The sequence below is a fragment of the Salmo trutta genome, chromosome 23, assembly GCF_901001165.1.
Source record: "Salmo trutta chromosome 23, fSalTru1.1, whole genome shotgun sequence".
Classification (NCBI taxonomy): domain Eukaryota; kingdom Metazoa; phylum Chordata; class Actinopteri; order Salmoniformes; family Salmonidae; genus Salmo; species Salmo trutta.
Genome location: NC_042979.1, coordinates 9,752,543 through 9,768,867, shown reverse-complemented (window position 1 = coordinate 9,768,867; position 16,325 = coordinate 9,752,543). Strand labels below are relative to the sequence as shown.

The 16,325-nt window shown below is 43.2% G+C and overlaps 2 protein-coding genes across 3 annotated transcripts; one reads left to right on the top strand and one right to left on the bottom strand.

Annotated features, from left to right (window-relative positions):
- Positions 1–501: 501 nt before the first annotated feature.
- Positions 502–12,352, bottom strand: LOC115159262 (tyrosine-protein phosphatase non-receptor type 11). The gene is made up of 16 exons (XM_029708815.1): positions 12,093–12,352; positions 11,014–11,136; positions 10,583–10,777; positions 10,261–10,453; positions 8,351–8,470; positions 8,104–8,217; positions 7,885–7,981; positions 7,652–7,749; positions 5,956–6,114; positions 5,645–5,776; positions 5,390–5,544; positions 5,242–5,309; positions 4,865–5,016; positions 4,653–4,777; positions 3,833–3,932; positions 502–3,736 (listed from the first exon to the last, which is right to left on the bottom strand). The coding sequence occupies exons 1-15, from the start codon at positions 12,104–12,106 to the stop codon at positions 3,863–3,865; spliced, it is 1,815 nt and encodes a 604-aa protein (XP_029564675.1). The 5' UTR covers positions 12,107–12,352; the 3' UTR covers positions 502–3,736; positions 3,833–3,862.
- Positions 12,353–12,455: 103 nt separating this feature from the next.
- LOC115159263 (transmembrane emp24 domain-containing protein 2) lies at positions 12,456–16,163 on the top strand. 2 transcript variants are annotated; one of them, XM_029708816.1, is made up of 5 exons: positions 12,456–12,820; positions 13,492–13,684; positions 13,861–13,878; positions 14,228–14,335; positions 14,494–16,163. In XM_029708816.1, exons 1-5 carry the CDS (start codon positions 12,641–12,643, stop codon positions 14,616–14,618), a joined length of 624 nt encoding a protein of 207 aa, XP_029564676.1. In that variant the 5' UTR covers positions 12,456–12,640; the 3' UTR covers positions 14,619–16,163. The 2 variants fall into 2 exon arrangements, with proteins under 2 accessions (XP_029564676.1, XP_029564677.1); XM_029708817.1 differs by lacking the exon at positions 13,861–13,878 and having other exon boundaries at positions 12,457–12,820.
- The last annotated feature ends 162 nt before the right edge of the window (positions 16,164–16,325 follow it).

Genomic DNA, 16,325 nt, shown 5'->3' with positions numbered 1-16,325 from the left:
TTTGTCGTTAACGTTACTATTGAAGTGAGCAAGAACGGATACAAAGGCAGTTCTTAGGGGCTCGCTCGCGTGCAGGCACGGACACACAGTCCTGGAAACTGGGCACGCTACAAGATAAATGGTTGCTCAACAGTGCTGGCAGGCTTCCACAGCTGAATGTAAGAGCTACTGTGCTGTACTCAGCAGCTCTGAGGAAATAATTAGCGGGAAGTGCTATTTTATCATTAAAAGCCAACATGCTTTAGCATCAAGGTGCTGTTTCTTTAATGAATGCACCTTGGTCAGACCTCTGATGCTGGCACTACACCGCCACTTAGCTGGGGGCTTCATCAACTTAGCTGCATGGTTCTGTAAGAATGCGCCCAAACTGAAAATGACATCCTTGAAAATGCATAAGGGACGCTTGACGGCTTTAGCTCTTTAAATCAGTGTGTGTAACTGACTGACTGTGCAGTGTGACGTCTTTCTATTCATCGGAGTGCCAATAACAACAGGAGGGAAACGTTTTGAGGCATGAGCATTGCCGTTTATTATCGTTATCAAGGAAGTTACCCAGGTTACCTGCAATGAAACACAATACGATAAACCTCTTAAGCTTTGTGAGAAAGCTCCAACTCCACGACACAGGGTAGAGAGCTATTAGAATACACAGACAGTTTATCTTATTGGCAATTAGATATGTTTAGTAAGTACATTCTCCTCTACAAGATATTCATGTACAATATACAAGTTAAAAAATATAGTTTGTTTTGTTTGTTTGCATTGCGTTCAACATTTTTCCTTTTTTGTTGTTGTATGCTGTCAGGGTTGACAGGAGTTCACATGAAAAAGTGTTTTCAGGTTGTTAAGTATGGAGGTGAGACTGAAGAGCACTGGTTTCTCAGACTATAACCAACACATGTAATGCATATGCATAGGGAGGCACGTCTATGCATGTAAACGCTTTACGGGACAGAAACAAACAGGAAACAAGTGAAAAAGCCATTTCATCGTGATCAGAGAAAAACAGAATCCAGAAGAGATGACCAGGCATCGAGGAGCAGGCAGCTGAAACGCCAGTATTCTCTGGACACGCACCCTCTCTCGCGCACACACCCTTTCACACACACACACACACACACACACACACACACACACACACATCCTAACGCACCACGATACACAAAAACACCAGAAGCACACCACAGACTAGTGTTCGACAAACACACAACCTACAGTACAATGAACGGCTCACTACACACAGCACAGTGGATACTAACGATCCCAGAACTCAGTCAAAGGAGAGAAACAAACTAACCATTCAGAAGAACAACTCCTCCCCAGAATAGGATGAAGTTGCCCTTAGACATTGATCTAGTCAGTTAAATAGGTTTCCTCTGAATGGTCAAGCTTAGGTCTTGGGGTGGCAAAGCTGATCCTAGATCAGTGCTTAGGGGTAACTTGTACCTGGAGCCCCAGATAGGCTGAGAAAAGGAACGTTCTAGACCTCCCTCATCGCCAAGACAGCAAACTTACACAGATCAATCCAATATTTTTTTAAACACAACGAGGGGGAGTGAACAAGTGCACACTTTAGGGAAAAGGGGGATGAATGAGAACATAACCCTGGACATACAGAAGATCACAACAACTTCCTCCTCCTCAACCCTCCCTGCATTACCCAAAGGGCTGATCTGAAATGGCACCATATTCCCTATATAGGTTACTACTTCTGGCCTCATAAGGCTCTGGCCATTAACAGTGCACTGCACTATATAGGAAATGAGCTGCAATGTAAAAAAAAACAACAATAACCTTTAAACAGTAATCAAATGTGTAGAAGGGGAGGCGTGTTGGCGAAAAAGCTAACGTTATGTTACACATTTGAAATGAAATGGGTAGATACTTTATCATGGTAATAATGTACATACAAAACACATTAAATTAATATATCAACCTGGGAACAACCCTTTCCAGAATACTGTAGTCGACAATAAGCACTTAGTTTCATATGGACAACAGATCGAGAAAGTAGTGTGGTTTAGTGTGATGCACCTAGCAAAATAATAAACAGAGACTGAAACGGCATGTTCAACCGTGAAACACAAATGTAGAACAAAGGAATTGCAGCTGATTGCAATTGTGTGTGTGTGTGTGTGAGAGAGAGAGAGCGACCAGGCACTCCTTAACCTATCAAGTTAAATCCGGCCAACCAACAGTGGACCTGTAGTTTCCATGACAACCACGACAATGAAAACTAAAATTGCCAGAAATAAAAAATGTGCCGGTATAGCTTCTCGAAACAGAGAAAATTAAGTTCATGTGGTGCTTCAAAAGTACACAATAGGCATTCATCTTTAAAAAGAAGACAAAATAAAAAAAAACACAAAATGCAATAGTATCATTGTTTGTTTAAAAAAGAAATAATGTAAAACTTTTTTGGGGCAGCAGCATCGTGGCGATGCATGTTGCTAGGCGGACTGGCATAAACAACAAGTTACCCCAGAAACTCTGAAACAGTTTCCACAGTAACTTTGGAACAGAAGAGCCTGGGAGGAAGCACCCTACCTCTAATCTCGTCCCCCACTGTCGGTGCTGTAGACAACGCCTCTGTTCGTTGTCATAACAGCACTTACGAACAGTATGGGGTGAGGTGACCTCACCTCCAGAAACAACCCTCAGATCCCACATTAGTGCTTAGTGGGAACACAAGGCACCCTGGGAGTTCTAGCCGCCATTTCCACCCAAGGAACAAGGCTTGTGCTGGAGCTGTTACGTTGCTATGTGAATGCGACGTTAAGGACATCGGGTGCGAGTTTGGGAATGGTAACCAAGGGAGACTGAGTATCACTGTGGCAACAACAAAAAACATGTCAACAAAAACATGTAATAAAAATAAACCAAAACAATATGCCTTTAAACAGACAACAAAAAAATCCTCCCCAACATCCTGAATAGAAATCCACTGGGAAGTTATTTGGACTCTAGTTTGAGGGGGGTGGAGATAAAAAAAAAAAAGGACATCACTACAATACCCAGAATTCTTCCTTCAGTAACAGAAAACATGATACAAAAAAATTCAAACAATATTACCACTGGAAGTATCCCTTTTTTCTCTGCAAACAGTGTCCCCCCCCCATACTCTGGTTTAACCAGGCAGAGGGAGACCACTGATTGGCCGAGATGTTGGATGAAGCCATTTTGGCACAGGCCTTTTTTCTCAACTCTGAGAAGGGCTCACTCATCTCACTACTTCCCAATAAACAAACGATCTATGCGTTTCTTTCCTTTGGTTAATAAGAAATAAGACAGAAGAACAATTCATGCCAAAAAGAGAGGGTGGAACAATGACAAACAGAACAGGTAAGCTAGGTTATTCTCCCTCTAGTGAGCTGAGAACAGAGCACTGCAAGAATCAGCCTGGGTCTGGTCTGAGAAGGTCTAAACTCAGGCTGAGGTTAAGTTTAGGGGTTTAGGCTTGTTATTAAGTTCTGTCATTAAGCTCGTTAGGGCTCTCCAGATAATCACAGTGGTTTAGGGGACTAGAGGGCTACTGTTCCTGGAGAGAGAGGGGTGGACGAGGATAAGGAGCAGAGGAGGAGGAAGGGAACAAAAACCCCGCCGTTAGTCTCGGTTCTCGCAGACCTCTCTCAGATTTTAGTTTTTCGTTATTTTACGTTTTCTTCTTTTCCGTGTAGTCATCGTGATCACGTCTCAGGTGTTCAGGTGCAGCTGGCAACAAAAATTTAACAGATTCCTGAGAAGGAGAGGGAGAGAGAGAATTCCGGTCGTTTATAACAAACAAAAAAGTAACAACCGCAAAATGAACTCAAGACACAGTTCCTGTATTTACCTGGGACAGTGTGGGGGTCAAAGGTGAATCTCATCTGTAGCTCTTCTGCTGCTGCATCAGACCGACGTTCTCATACACTCTAGAGCTGTCCTCCCTCATCCTATACACACACACGCAGGGAAAGAAAAGAGAAAACACACACATAAACCAAAGACAGAGAAACGCATCAGTAAAAGTATTTCTCAACTGAAACTGACTAGCTAAGTGTTAGTTTGAGTATAGTAGTTGGTACTTTAAAGTACTACTCAAGTAGTGTTTTGGGGTATCTGTACTTTACTACTCATATTTGACAACTTTTACTTCACTACATTCCCAAAGAAAAGAAAATGTACATTTTACTCCATACATTTTCCCTGACACCCCAAAAGTACTCTAAACATTTTGAATTCTTAGCAGGACAGGAAAATGGTCCAATTCTCCTATCAAGAGAACATCCCTGGTCATCCCTACTGCGTCTGATCTGGAGGACTCACTAAACACACATGCTTCATTTGTAAATTATATCCAATTGTTGGACTGTGCCCCTGGCTATCTGTAAATAAATAAAAATGATAACTTGTTTCCTCTGGTTTGCTTAATATAAGGAATTTGAGAGGATTTATAGTTCTACTTTTGATACTTAAGAATATTTTAGAAATTACATTTACATTTAATACTTAAGTATATTTAAAAGGTCATTACTTTGACTTTTACACAAGTAGTATTTTAGGGTGACTTTCATTTTTACTTGAGTCATTTTCTAATAAAGGTATCTTTACTTTTACTCAAGTATGACAATTGTGTACTTTTTCCCCACAACTGGTTGTGGGTAGGTACTCACTCTGTGCAGTTGGGGGTGGGGCTGGGGGTGCAGGGAGGCAGAGGGCTCTGCAGCTGGTCTCCCCCCGTCAGGTCAGACAGAGAATACTTAATGTTGGTGTACTCCCTCCCTTTTATCTTACTCTTCTGTTAAAGACAGACGGAAAGGAGAAGGTTAGAGAAATACTTCTACAACCACTCATACTGACAAAACACACACAGACATACACATACCTGTTCCTCCTCTATGCGTCTCTGCAGTGTCTCTATGTAGTGCTGGACAGCCATGTAGATGAACCTGTACTGGGCCTCAGTCTGAACCATCCCAGACCGCTGGGAACGAACCATCTGGATGCTCTTAGGAACGTCTATGTCACAGTCCACTCCTAGAGTCACAGAACATTTTACATTTTTACATTTTAGTCATTTAGCAGACGCTCTTATCCAGAAAGACTTACAGTAGTGAATACATTTCATGCATTTTTTTAAATGTATTTGTACAGAAGAGGTTATACAGCAGACACAGACACCCACGGGGTCTGAACGAAGCGGAAGCTTTCTTTATGGAGACCATCTCATCAAGCACAAATAGATTGTGCATTTGCACTCACCTTTTTCCCTGATGACGTCAATGAGGATGTCAATCACTATGAACGTTCCTGTCCGCCCGATACCAGCACTGGAGAGAGAGAGAGAATTAGATGGCAACAATACACAACTGTCTCATGTGTGTGTGTGTGTGTATGTGCTCGTGTGTACCTGCAGTGCACCACTATGGGTCCAGCCTCTAGAATGCTCTCCTGTTTGAGGTTGACCTCCTCTAGGAAGTCCAGAACGCCACCGGGGTCTGTAGGGACACCATGGTCCGGCCACGCTCTGAAATGGTACTGCCACACTGTCCGCTCTGTGTTACCCTGGAACACACACACACATGTTTAAGTATCACGCATGCTCAGACACAGTCAACACACACCCGTACGGTGCACTTCCAAAAACACAGTCCTCTCCTCTCACCTGTCCGACCTTGGACAGTTTGAGCTCTCGCAGGATGTAGTCGTGAGCGGACGTCTCTTTGACGTTGCGGACACGCATGATTCCATACTCCTTCAGAGCTGACACGTCTGGCCAGTACTTCACACACTTACTCTGCAGGGAGATAACACACAAACGGCGACCAAATCAAACACACAAATAGAAAACGGACGTCTATTCACTTCCAATACTCCTGCTCCAAAACCTCAGCGAAAATGCACACTGATAAACCTACGAAGCAGCCCTCCTGGTTTCCAGAGATGCTCGGAATGGAGACCCAGTCAGCCAGTTACCTTTCCCCTCTCCACCTCCTTGGTAGTCATGACGATGACCCGGGAGTTCTCCTGGAACACCATCCTCCAGAAGTCACTGATGGTGTTCTGTAGACAGCCCTGCGTGGCGATGTACGACTTCTTCGGCTTGGTGCTGTTACACTTGGACTCCAACTCCGGCTAGAGAGAGAGAAAGAACACAGAGTTCTACAGAGACGGGAGCTGTGTTGAATGTAGTGTGGGTTGGAACACACTGTGGCAGAGGGAAGCAGACTATGCGCAACGCAAAGTAGCACACATCGGTCAGCTAGCAGTACACTCCACACTTTCAAAAAATATATATTTTTAAAAAACAAGATACAGCACAAACTGATACAGTAAGCTTGCCTAAGCATTTTGTAGAGCTGTCGCATACAGGAAATTGCAGACTGTTTAAAAATCGAGCTGAGTCTAAGTGTATGTAGAGATTACCATGAGGTCATTTACTGTGTCTGACAGGTGTGGGTCCTGAGGATAAAGTGAGTTTACCATGACTGAGGACGTCAAAAGTTCCGCCTGCTGCACAGACACTATAGAAGCTTTCGTCTAGAGCGTTCGGTTAAATTGTGTTTAAGAGCATTATAAAACTCTCCAAAATGGTTCAATTAGTGAGAAACAGGTGGAATTCTTGCAATAGTTTGTGAGTGGGCAACATATACTATCATCCTAAATTGACATGTTAAATTATTTTTGCCATATCACATTTTCATTATTTTGCCATATAAAAATTTGACATGGAGCTAATTTCCCTAATGTTGAACGTTTGTGTTACTACCGTACACAAGCTTGCTTTTTTCATTGTGTGGAATTACACATCCTTTTTACCTCAGATTGATGATGTTAATATAAAAGTTTATAGTCATCAAGTTCGATTGATTTAAAAACAGATTCACGTCTTTGGTTTGGTGCCGTTGATTTTAATCATACGCGCCTGTCCTTTCGCGAGACTTTGAACACAGTGGTAATTTTCAAACTCAAATGACACAGATAATTGTCATTTGATCTACCTGTGAGGTGATGATTCGTTGAAATAATCCAGTCAAAAAAGTGCTGCGTTTCCCATTTTCATATTGGCCATCTAGTTGATAAAATGGCTCCTACAGGTTCTCATCTCTCGAAAGGTATATGTAGTATACCCAAGTTCGTTGTGGTTTGTCTTTTAGAAGAGCGCAAACGGTACATGTCGCCGCGGTTATTGTCCAAGTTCCATTGATTTTAATACAATATTGATGTGAGTGATCAATTTGCGTGCGCTATTGATTACAGTAGAACAAGCTAATCAATTTCAGTCCGAAGTGAAATATTGGTGTGAGAGCAGTTATGTTAATCATTTTGAAAAATACAAGTAATCTGAACACAAGCGTGACACGTGTTTGTCAGGAGTTCTTTTTATATGTCTTGGTCTTCAACATATGACTTATTTCAGCATATAGATGATGGATTTCTACATTTAAAACCAGCACTGACACTAGGCTAGAAATCACAAATACATGACAATAGGAAACAGCAACAGTATCATTGTCACCTGTTTTAGGACTATAAATGGTACTTTAAACATTTTTTTAACATGATTCTACTTAAATCGGGTAAAAACTACTGAATGAGCCCAAAAATGTGCTAGGATTGATCGATTTTAATGACTTAACTGAAATAGTGAAAATAAGTTTGTCTTGCCTACCATGACGTCCGTTACTACCATGATGAGATTGGCATTGATATAGTCAGAACCAGCCTCAGATCCATCCCCATCGTTCAGCACCACACGAGTGTGATCAACTAGAGGAAACAGGGAGGAGAGGACACGATTTGAATCAGACTAACTAATATCCAGGCTATGCATAACGGCAACAACAGGGTGGTCAGTCAACGGTGATATTTGATAGGGGAGGATGCGTGTGTGTGTGTTCTCACAGGGAAGAATGTTCTTGTATCGGTTCTTGTTCTTGTTCTCTGCTCTCTGTCCCTCCTTGCGGCTGTAGAGCAGCTTACACTCCTGCTGCTGCAAAGTCTGGGAGGGAGAAAAATATATAGCTTAGGATGTATAACTGTATAAAAACTTTCCTGATATGAGAACAATACTACATTAAATATCTATTTTGAAATGCAATGACGCGTGTTTTTTTTTTTTACCTCAAACTCTTCCCAGAAGCCCTGTTTGACCTTGTCCGTGGCCTCGGCCAGTTTACTAAGCTCTCTCACTCTACTCTCGATCTCCGCTGCGTTGATACGAGTGGTGTTCAGGGGCTGGGGAAAGAACATACACAAGTTTAGAGACACAAGAAATGTTTCTGAAAGACAAAGGGCCTTGGGTGTGATTAGCACATTTATCAAGATCTGGGGAATGAGATCTGACAGCGACAGCAAGCTGAATAAACACCTGTTTGAGTTGCAGCACTGTGCCCAGTGTCTCCACCATGGGGTTCTTCTTATAGTGCTCTACCAGGTCTGTCAGAGAATCAAACTTCTCTCCTCCACCCACGTCATACTTCAGGTCATGCTGAGGAACACAAAACAACAAAACTTACTGGTGATGATCCCATTATGATGATGTTTTACCTAAAGAGATATGTAAATGTTCAAAATAATCAAATAACCTTTTGTCATTTAGCAGACGCTCTTATCCAGAGCGACTTACAGTTAGTGCATTGATATTAAAATAACTAGATGGGACAACCACATATCTCTGTGGGATTATTTAAGACTCTTTGAAGAGGTAGGGTTTCAGATGTTTTCAGTAGATGGGCAGGGGCTCTGCTGTCCTAGCTTCAGGAGGAAGCTGATTCCACCATTGCGGTGCCAGGACAGAGAAGAGCTTTGTCCGGGCTGAGCGGGAACGGGTGGGAGGGCCAAGAGACCTGAGGTGGCAGAACGGAGTACTCAGGTTGGGGTGTAAGGTTTGAGCATAGCCTGAAGGTAGGGAGGGGCAGTTACTCTTGCTGTTCCGTAGGTAAGCACCATGGTCTTGTCGGGGATGCGAGCTTCGACTGGAAGCCAGTGGAGTGTGCGGAGGAGCGGGGTGACATGGGAGAACTTAGGAAGGTTGAACACGAGGCAGGCTGCGGTGTTCTGGATAAGTTGCAGGGGTTTGATGGCACAAACAAGGAGCCCAGCCAACAGCGAGTTGCAGTAGTCCGGACAGGAGATGACAAGTTCCTGGATTAGGACCTGCACCGCTTCCTATGTGAGGTAAGGTCGTACTCTACAGATGTTGTAGAGCATGAACCTGCAGGAGCGAGTCACTAGTTTGATGTTTGCAGAGAACGGCAGGGTGTTGTCCAGGTTCACGCCAAGGTTTTTTTCACTCTGTGAGGGGGACACCGTGGAGTTGTCAACCGTGATGGAGAGGTCTCGGAGCGGGACTGCCTTCCCCAGGAGGTAGAGGAGCCCTGTCTCGTCAAGGTTGAGCTTGTGGAGGTGGGATGACAACCAAGCTGAAATATCTGCCAGGCACGCAGAGATGCTTGTCGCCACCTGGGTGTCAGAACGGGGAAGGAGAAAAGTTGTTGAGCGTCAGCCACATAGCAATGATAGGAGAGACCAGGTGAGGATATGATGGAGCCAAGTTACTATGAGAGAACACGTAGCCAGATTAAGCGAGAACAGCTGGTGTAGCAGTGTTCTCTGGGGTGATCCATGTCTCCATCATTTAGGGGCTCCAGAGTGGCACAGCGGTCTAAGGCACTGCATCACTACAGACCCTGGTTCGATCCCGCGCCACAGGACGACACACAATTGGCCCAGCGTCGTCCGGGTTAGGGGAAGGTTTGGCAGAGGGTAGGCCGACATGGTAAAATAAGAATTTGTTCTTAACTAACTTGCCTAGTTAAATAAAGGTTAAATCAGGGCTAAAAAGTCAAGGGACTGAAGGGCAGTAAAGGTTGAGATGAACTCGCTGTTCTTGACAGCCGGTCGGCAGTTCCAAACGCTGCCGGAGATAACATGTAGTGTATCCGTGGCATACGCCACATCCAAGGCCACATTATCACTGCTTTAGTTCTCAGCTCTCTGTAAACTCAAGGCCAGACAAACAGGTCATACAGTATGCCAGTAATATCCCTTATCTGTATTTATGTCAGTATCACAACCTTATGACAACATTCCAGGCCACTTAAAGTATCCCAACTTCTGCTCATTGGTATGCGGCACTCATTATGTAACAAATATTGACATTAAACACCATTCACCTCTAAAACCTAATTTACAACAGTCCAAAGACGCGAACCCTACTTTGATCGAGGGAGGGAGGGAAGGAGTAAAGCACAAAAACAATGAATAATACTACTATACCTGGCAGCGGATCATGACGTGCGTGACCTTAGGCTTGCCGTCGCTGCTGTCTGTCTTGTCGTCGCCGGTACGGACGGACAGAACGAAGTCTCCAGGGTGGCTCTGGCTCTCTCTGACCAGGAAACTACCATTCTTCCCCTTCTCTGTCAGCAGCTTCTCAGCCTCGCGGCCTGACAGGTGACCATGGAACCACCTGGGACACACACACACAGAGATAAATACAGTTTATAGAACTCTACTGACGAACTGACACGCAGGCTAGAGCGGTATATACACACACAGACAAACAGGAGACAAACACGCATGTTGTGTCAGTGTTCACCTCTCAGAGGTGGGGTCAGCACAGTTGAGGGGGTATTTGAGCTCGATGACGTCTCCATTCTTCTCCTTGAGTTGGCCGTGGTGCTCCATGTAGTACTGAACCAGCTCAGCCAGGGTAGCAAACTTCTCCCCCCCGTACAGGTCATAGTAATCCCCTGTGTTCTGGATCTTAATGTGGGTGACAGCTCCGTTACGTCTGCCCAGGGGAACACAGGAATAATAGAAAGGGAAATATGAACCCCCACCACCCAGGCGATGGTGAAATGTTATCTTCAATTTGCCTATTCATTTATAATACAATATAATGGGGAAAGCATTTTCTTGTTTACTTTGTATGCTTTAGGCGTAACTAAACTAAATAGACTCCTTTTTTATATATCAGTGTCAACCCAGCCTACAGTAGCTCTAGTGTCTGGTGCTACAGTAACTCACCTGACAGAGAGGGTGAAGTCTCCAGGGTTGCTCTTGCTGGGTCGGGCCAGGAAGCTCCCGTCCACCCCCCGGGTCAGCAGCAGATTCTCAGCCTCCACCCCCGTGATATTGGGGTGGAACCACCTGAACACCACAACAACATCACCACCACCACAGGTAAACTAGCTAGTTAAGTGCATTTGAAGTAATAGGTGACACAGCATAAATTCAAAGAAACGTATCCGGACACAACAGATTTGTGGACTACACCACATCCATGACCAGCTTAAACATCAAGGTGCCTGTCCTTGTCCTGTCTAGACTTTTATTTGGATTTCATCATAACTCTATTGTAAATGCCAGTGAGTCATCTACCCAGCTGGGTTCAGAGCCCTTGACTTACCCTTGGGCAGATAACAAGCAGTCATAAATCACAGAGTTCACAGGTAGCCTAGCCTAGAGAACATATGTGGCCTGAATACAGCCTGTATTCAGGAATGTCATGGGCACAACAATGTTATTCTGGAGAAAGAAGATATTGATTTGGGGGAGGGTCAATGATGTATGATTAAAGGATGTGAGAATGATCAGGAAATCCTGATTTATCAGGAAAAATTGCATGAGAGAAGTGAGGGATATTAAACATATATGTATTTACAGTCTATAATTATGTTGGGTATCTTTCTGAATAACAAGCCTGTCCTCCAAACTGAACCAGATGCATTGAACCGCATATCCTGGGCAGATAGCTTTTAAAAAGAGTTCACATTCAAAAAAGTCGCTTCAATTTCACAGATGTTATTGCCCAATAAAGAACTTACTTAACTAGCTAGCTAGCTAACTACTACTACTACTACTACTACTACTACTACTACTACTACTACTACTACGCTGACTTCAAAACACCGGCAAGGCACATCCTTGACAAATACGACTTTTATTATTAGGTCGTTACTGATTATCACATGTATGCATTAAATCACTGGGATAATCTTGTAAGTGTAAACAGTTCTAGGCTAATGCTAGCCGACAGGCTAGTTAGCTAGCTAACTACCATCATCAGATTGTTTTCCATGATCAGTCCTTAAGGTTTACGTTACCTCCGAGATGTCATATTTTTTCAATCCTTATTTCCTCGCGATGGCGTTAGTTCCTACAACTTGCTGGCTTTTCCAACTATTGTGGTTTTCTTCCGCAGTCTACCCCCAGCGAAAATGCCTCATAAGGTCCAGACCCCGCTCCAAACGGGCACAAAAAATGGACATTGGTTGGAAATTTTTACAACAACAAAAATTACCTAGGCCTCGGCACCGGAGACTTCAGAACGAGTCGACTGTTGAAACGTCACCAGACACGCGACACAACACACATTTTCCGTTTGCGCACGCGCTGTAGGAGGAATGGATGGCGATTTTTAAATCGCTTAGTTCTGTGAAAATATGACCCTCGCTACTTCCCGTTTAAATCCTTACGTGGCAGTCTACCTGAAAGCTAGCCTGCTAACAAGGAAGTTTCCAATCTCATCCACTATAATTTGTGCTTGTTCTGAGCCTCCTGATACGATACATGTGCACTTTTAGGGTGGGTTTGAAGTCGTGGGAATACAGAGAATCTACAATCGTTACGTAACGCTAGCTAAAACATTAACATGTTCACTGCTTCAGAGATCGTTGTCCTTTTTGCGGTCTTGTTATCCACAGCGTCCGGCTACTTTGTTAGCATAGACGCTCATGCCGATGAGTGCTTCCATGAGAGGGTCAACTCAGGAACCAAGATGGGCCTAATGTTTGAAGTTGCCGAGGGAGGCTTTTTGGACATTGACGTTGAGGTGAGATTACATTTGGTCTTTCTTATGGATTTGGTTTTTCTTATGGATTTGGTTTCACTTGTCACTTGCGCAAAGAAGGTGGGGAGTAGCTAGCTAACGTTAGCGGATATGGCTAACTAGCTAGCTATTTAGCTAGCTATTTAGCTTAATTGCTCACCACAAGCCAGTCATACTTGTTATTTTTAATGGCTAGCTATATTTTGTATAGTTTAAAGTCAACCCACTGCCTGTTTTATCAATTGTTAGCTAAATTGGTAAATAACTAAGTGACTGATCTGTTCATGAGTGATACAGCCAGGAAGTGTATTGTTGACCAACATTACTAGCTGTCATTCAAACAGCTGTCAGTTTAACAGAACTTGAGAAACAGCCCCTCCTTCCATTTCTTTAACAGCACTGCTCCACCACATGCATTCACCACCAGATAGTTGAGAATTGTTGTAATGCAAATGAGATCCATCTTTTTAGTGGATTTCAAAAGTATCCAATATGTAAAGTGTTTGCTACCATGTGGTGCAGACCACCCCGATCCCCCAACCACTGAATGAAATGTGTATTTGTTGCTACAATGGTCCAGAATATTTTTTGAATGTTGGTTAGAACGACAGCACACCACAACAATGTTGCACCATGAGTTGTCAAATATTTGTATTATATTGTCTCCTATGTAGATAACAGGACCTGATGACAAGCAGATCTACAAAGGAGACAGAGAGTCCAGTGGGAAATACTCTGTAGCAGCTCACATGGACGGGACCTACAAGTTCTGCTTCAGCAACAAGATGTCCACCATGACACCAAAGATTGTCATGTTCACCATCGATATCGGAGAGGCACCCAAGGGACAGGACATGGAGACGGAAGGTAAGCTTTATTTGTGTGTGTGTGAATTAAGCTCTATTCTTAATCATTTGCTAATTGCTTTAACGGATGATCACTTTTCTGTTTTCACATATTATTCCTCTTTTCTTTATGATGCTATTGTTCTCTCTTTCTCTCCATCCTCTTGACTGTGCTGGACTGTTTTCCCCTTCCCCCAGGTGGAGAGAGTTGGGATGGTAGGGTTCAGGCCTCATCTGAAGCTATGTTTGCCCAAATGCATTCAGTTTCCTCTAACCTAAGTTGAATGACTTTTCCAGTGCAATCTAATGTTCACAAGTCACCACTTAGTTACCGTAGTACATGTTGCCTGAGAATGATGTGAGAAATCTGTCTTTAAAAAAAAATAACTCACAATTTATAGATGCTGGAATATGTTGTGTGCATGATTTCATACATTCAATACAGGGACTAATAGTGTTCTTTTGTGGAGTGTTTTAATGTGTTCAGTGTAACACACATGTCATTTTCACTAGAATGTTGTTTCTATGCTGATCCTGATTGGTTGGTTGTGTGTTCTGTTAACAGCCCACCAGAACAAGCTGGAGGAGATGATCAATGAGCTGGCGGTTGCCATGACAGCAGTCAAGCATGAGCAGGAGTACATGGAGGTTCGGGAGAGGATACACAGAGCCAGTGAGTTACACACACCACATATGAAACTGCACGTGAAAGCAAATGGTGTCGGAATGGACTGTGGTTAAGTACCCATTCACTTTATTGTTATGCGTGTGCTGCAGTGTCAGTACTGACAGCCAGTCTTGAACTTAAGTCATGGTTATCTTTCCACCCAGTCAATGACAACACGAACAGCAGGGTGGTTCTCTGGTCGTTCTTCGAGGCCTTGGTCCTGGTGGCCATGACTTTGGGACAGATCTACTACCTGAAGAGGTTCTTCGAAGTGCGGCGAGTGGTGTAACACCTAAAACCTTCCCCCTGCGACTTCCTGTTCCACTGTTGTCTCCAGCACAGAGACGGCGAATCAGTCACACCTTGAAATAAGACTGGTAGATTTCAGTAAATGTCTGAGAAACAAATTGGATCTCTTATGTTTTTATTTTTTTACCCCGTTACCCCTTTGTTCCCATCTTTATCAATGTGCTGGTTACTGTGGTTACTGTGCTGGTTACTGTCATGTGTTTTCAACTCAATGCCTTTCAAAGAGCTTAGGTTTGATGATGTCAAGTTTGATTTTCTCTTCACTGAGGAAGCAAATTATTTGCTATGGAGTACTCCATGCAGCTTGGTCAACTGCATGATCAGCCATACATTAGCTAGCTCGGTTGTATGCCTGCCTGCCTGTCTGTATCTGGTCAGTGGATGGGCTGTATAAAGTAACAAAAACAGGACATGTATTCGAGAGATGCACACTGATAGTTAAGCAATGATGACAGTACCAGTGAAGAATGTATCCCATGTTTGACCCATTGTTTGGACCCCTTTGCAAATGATCTGACAAAGTAGTTTATATTAAGTATGCAGAATGCATCAGCTCAAGGTGAGATACTTAGGGCTTGTTCAGGAGAGTGAAATGTCACAGAACGTTCAAGTAGAAATGTATTGTGCAAAATAGACATGACTCCAGAAAAAATAATTGTCTGCTTTATATATCATATTTCTATCTGCAACTTTCAGAATTTTGCATCCTGCTGAATATCTGAAAGCAGATGTTTTTGCTCTTGTTGCTGTTGCGTTATACATATATAGATCCATGGCACATAATAATTCTGAATGTTTGTATGGGATGTGGAGGGAAACCCTTACTCCCATTACACCACAGATTGGTTATAGTAGGCCAGCCTTCCTCTATCCTGGCTCTGGGGATCCACTGGGTGTGCAGGGTTTTGTTGTAGCTCATCATTAACACACCTGCTGCAAATAATAATTTAACCCTGGATTCGTTGATTCAGGGTTGTTACAGCTGGGCTGGAACAAACCCCTGGACGTGTAGAGAATCAGGAATTAAGAACAATGTAATAAATTATGGGTGGGGATCTGAAACTATGTTATGATTGCTGAGGCTAGGTAGTTGCCTCTACTTTTTTAGACTGGTTGTGGTTTTGGGTTGGTCTCTAATTTCATACCTTTTAGTTTTCTGGTGCATATTCAGAAGGGTGCAACATCAGAATGTAGAAATGTTTATGTATAGAATGGGCATGCCTTTTTATTCCACATGTTAGAGGATGAATGGTAGGTATAGCCTGTCTAATCTATACACTACATATCTATCTGCAACACCATAAATGTTGCATCTTACTGAATATGCCTCAGTCTGTTTTGTACTTTACATGATCTGATTAGCTCAGGCACAACTGTCACTGTGAGACTGGAGTGACTCCTGAGGCGAAACAAGATCAAGTTCCTCCTGTACGTCAATGAAATTCTACTAAATGGATCTGTAAACTTTAAGAAAGATGCTTGTCTGTGGATCCAGGTTTAATAAAACAAAAATGATACTTTAAAATGCTGTTTAATTTTTGGTTAAACAATATGTTTATAGCTATTGTGGTGTGGGGTTATGCTGAGCCGCCGGGCACCCCTCTTTGGCCCGTGACATTAACAGCAAAAGCGCCCTTCTCAAATCAAACGGTGTGTGCCACTAGGTCATGTTGTTTTCAAGGCAGCA

What these genes read in the sequence shown, in the direction of transcription:
- LOC115159262 (XM_029708815.1), bottom strand. An exon ending in CAGTGCTGCAACTCAAACAG is followed by an intron (nt 8,218 to 8,350) that starts GTGTTTATTCAG and finishes TTCTTTCCCCAG; the next exon opens with CCCCTGAACACCACTCGTAT. An exon ending in CCCATAGTGGTGCACTGCAG is followed by an intron (nt 5,310 to 5,389) that starts GTACACACGAGC and finishes CTCTCTCTCCAG; the next exon opens with TGCTGGTATCGGGCGGACAG.
- LOC115159263 (XM_029708816.1), top strand. Translation starts at nt 12,641, where the DNA reads ATGTTCACTGCTTCAGAGATCGTTGTCCTTTTTGCGGTCTTGTTATCC. An exon ending in TTTTGGACATTGACGTTGAG is followed by an intron (nt 12,821 to 13,491) that starts GTGAGATTACAT and finishes TCTCCTATGTAG; the next exon opens with ATAACAGGACCTGATGACAA. An exon ending in GGAGAGGATACACAGAGCCA is followed by an intron (nt 14,336 to 14,493) that starts GTGAGTTACACA and finishes CTTTCCACCCAG; the next exon opens with TCAATGACAACACGAACAGC.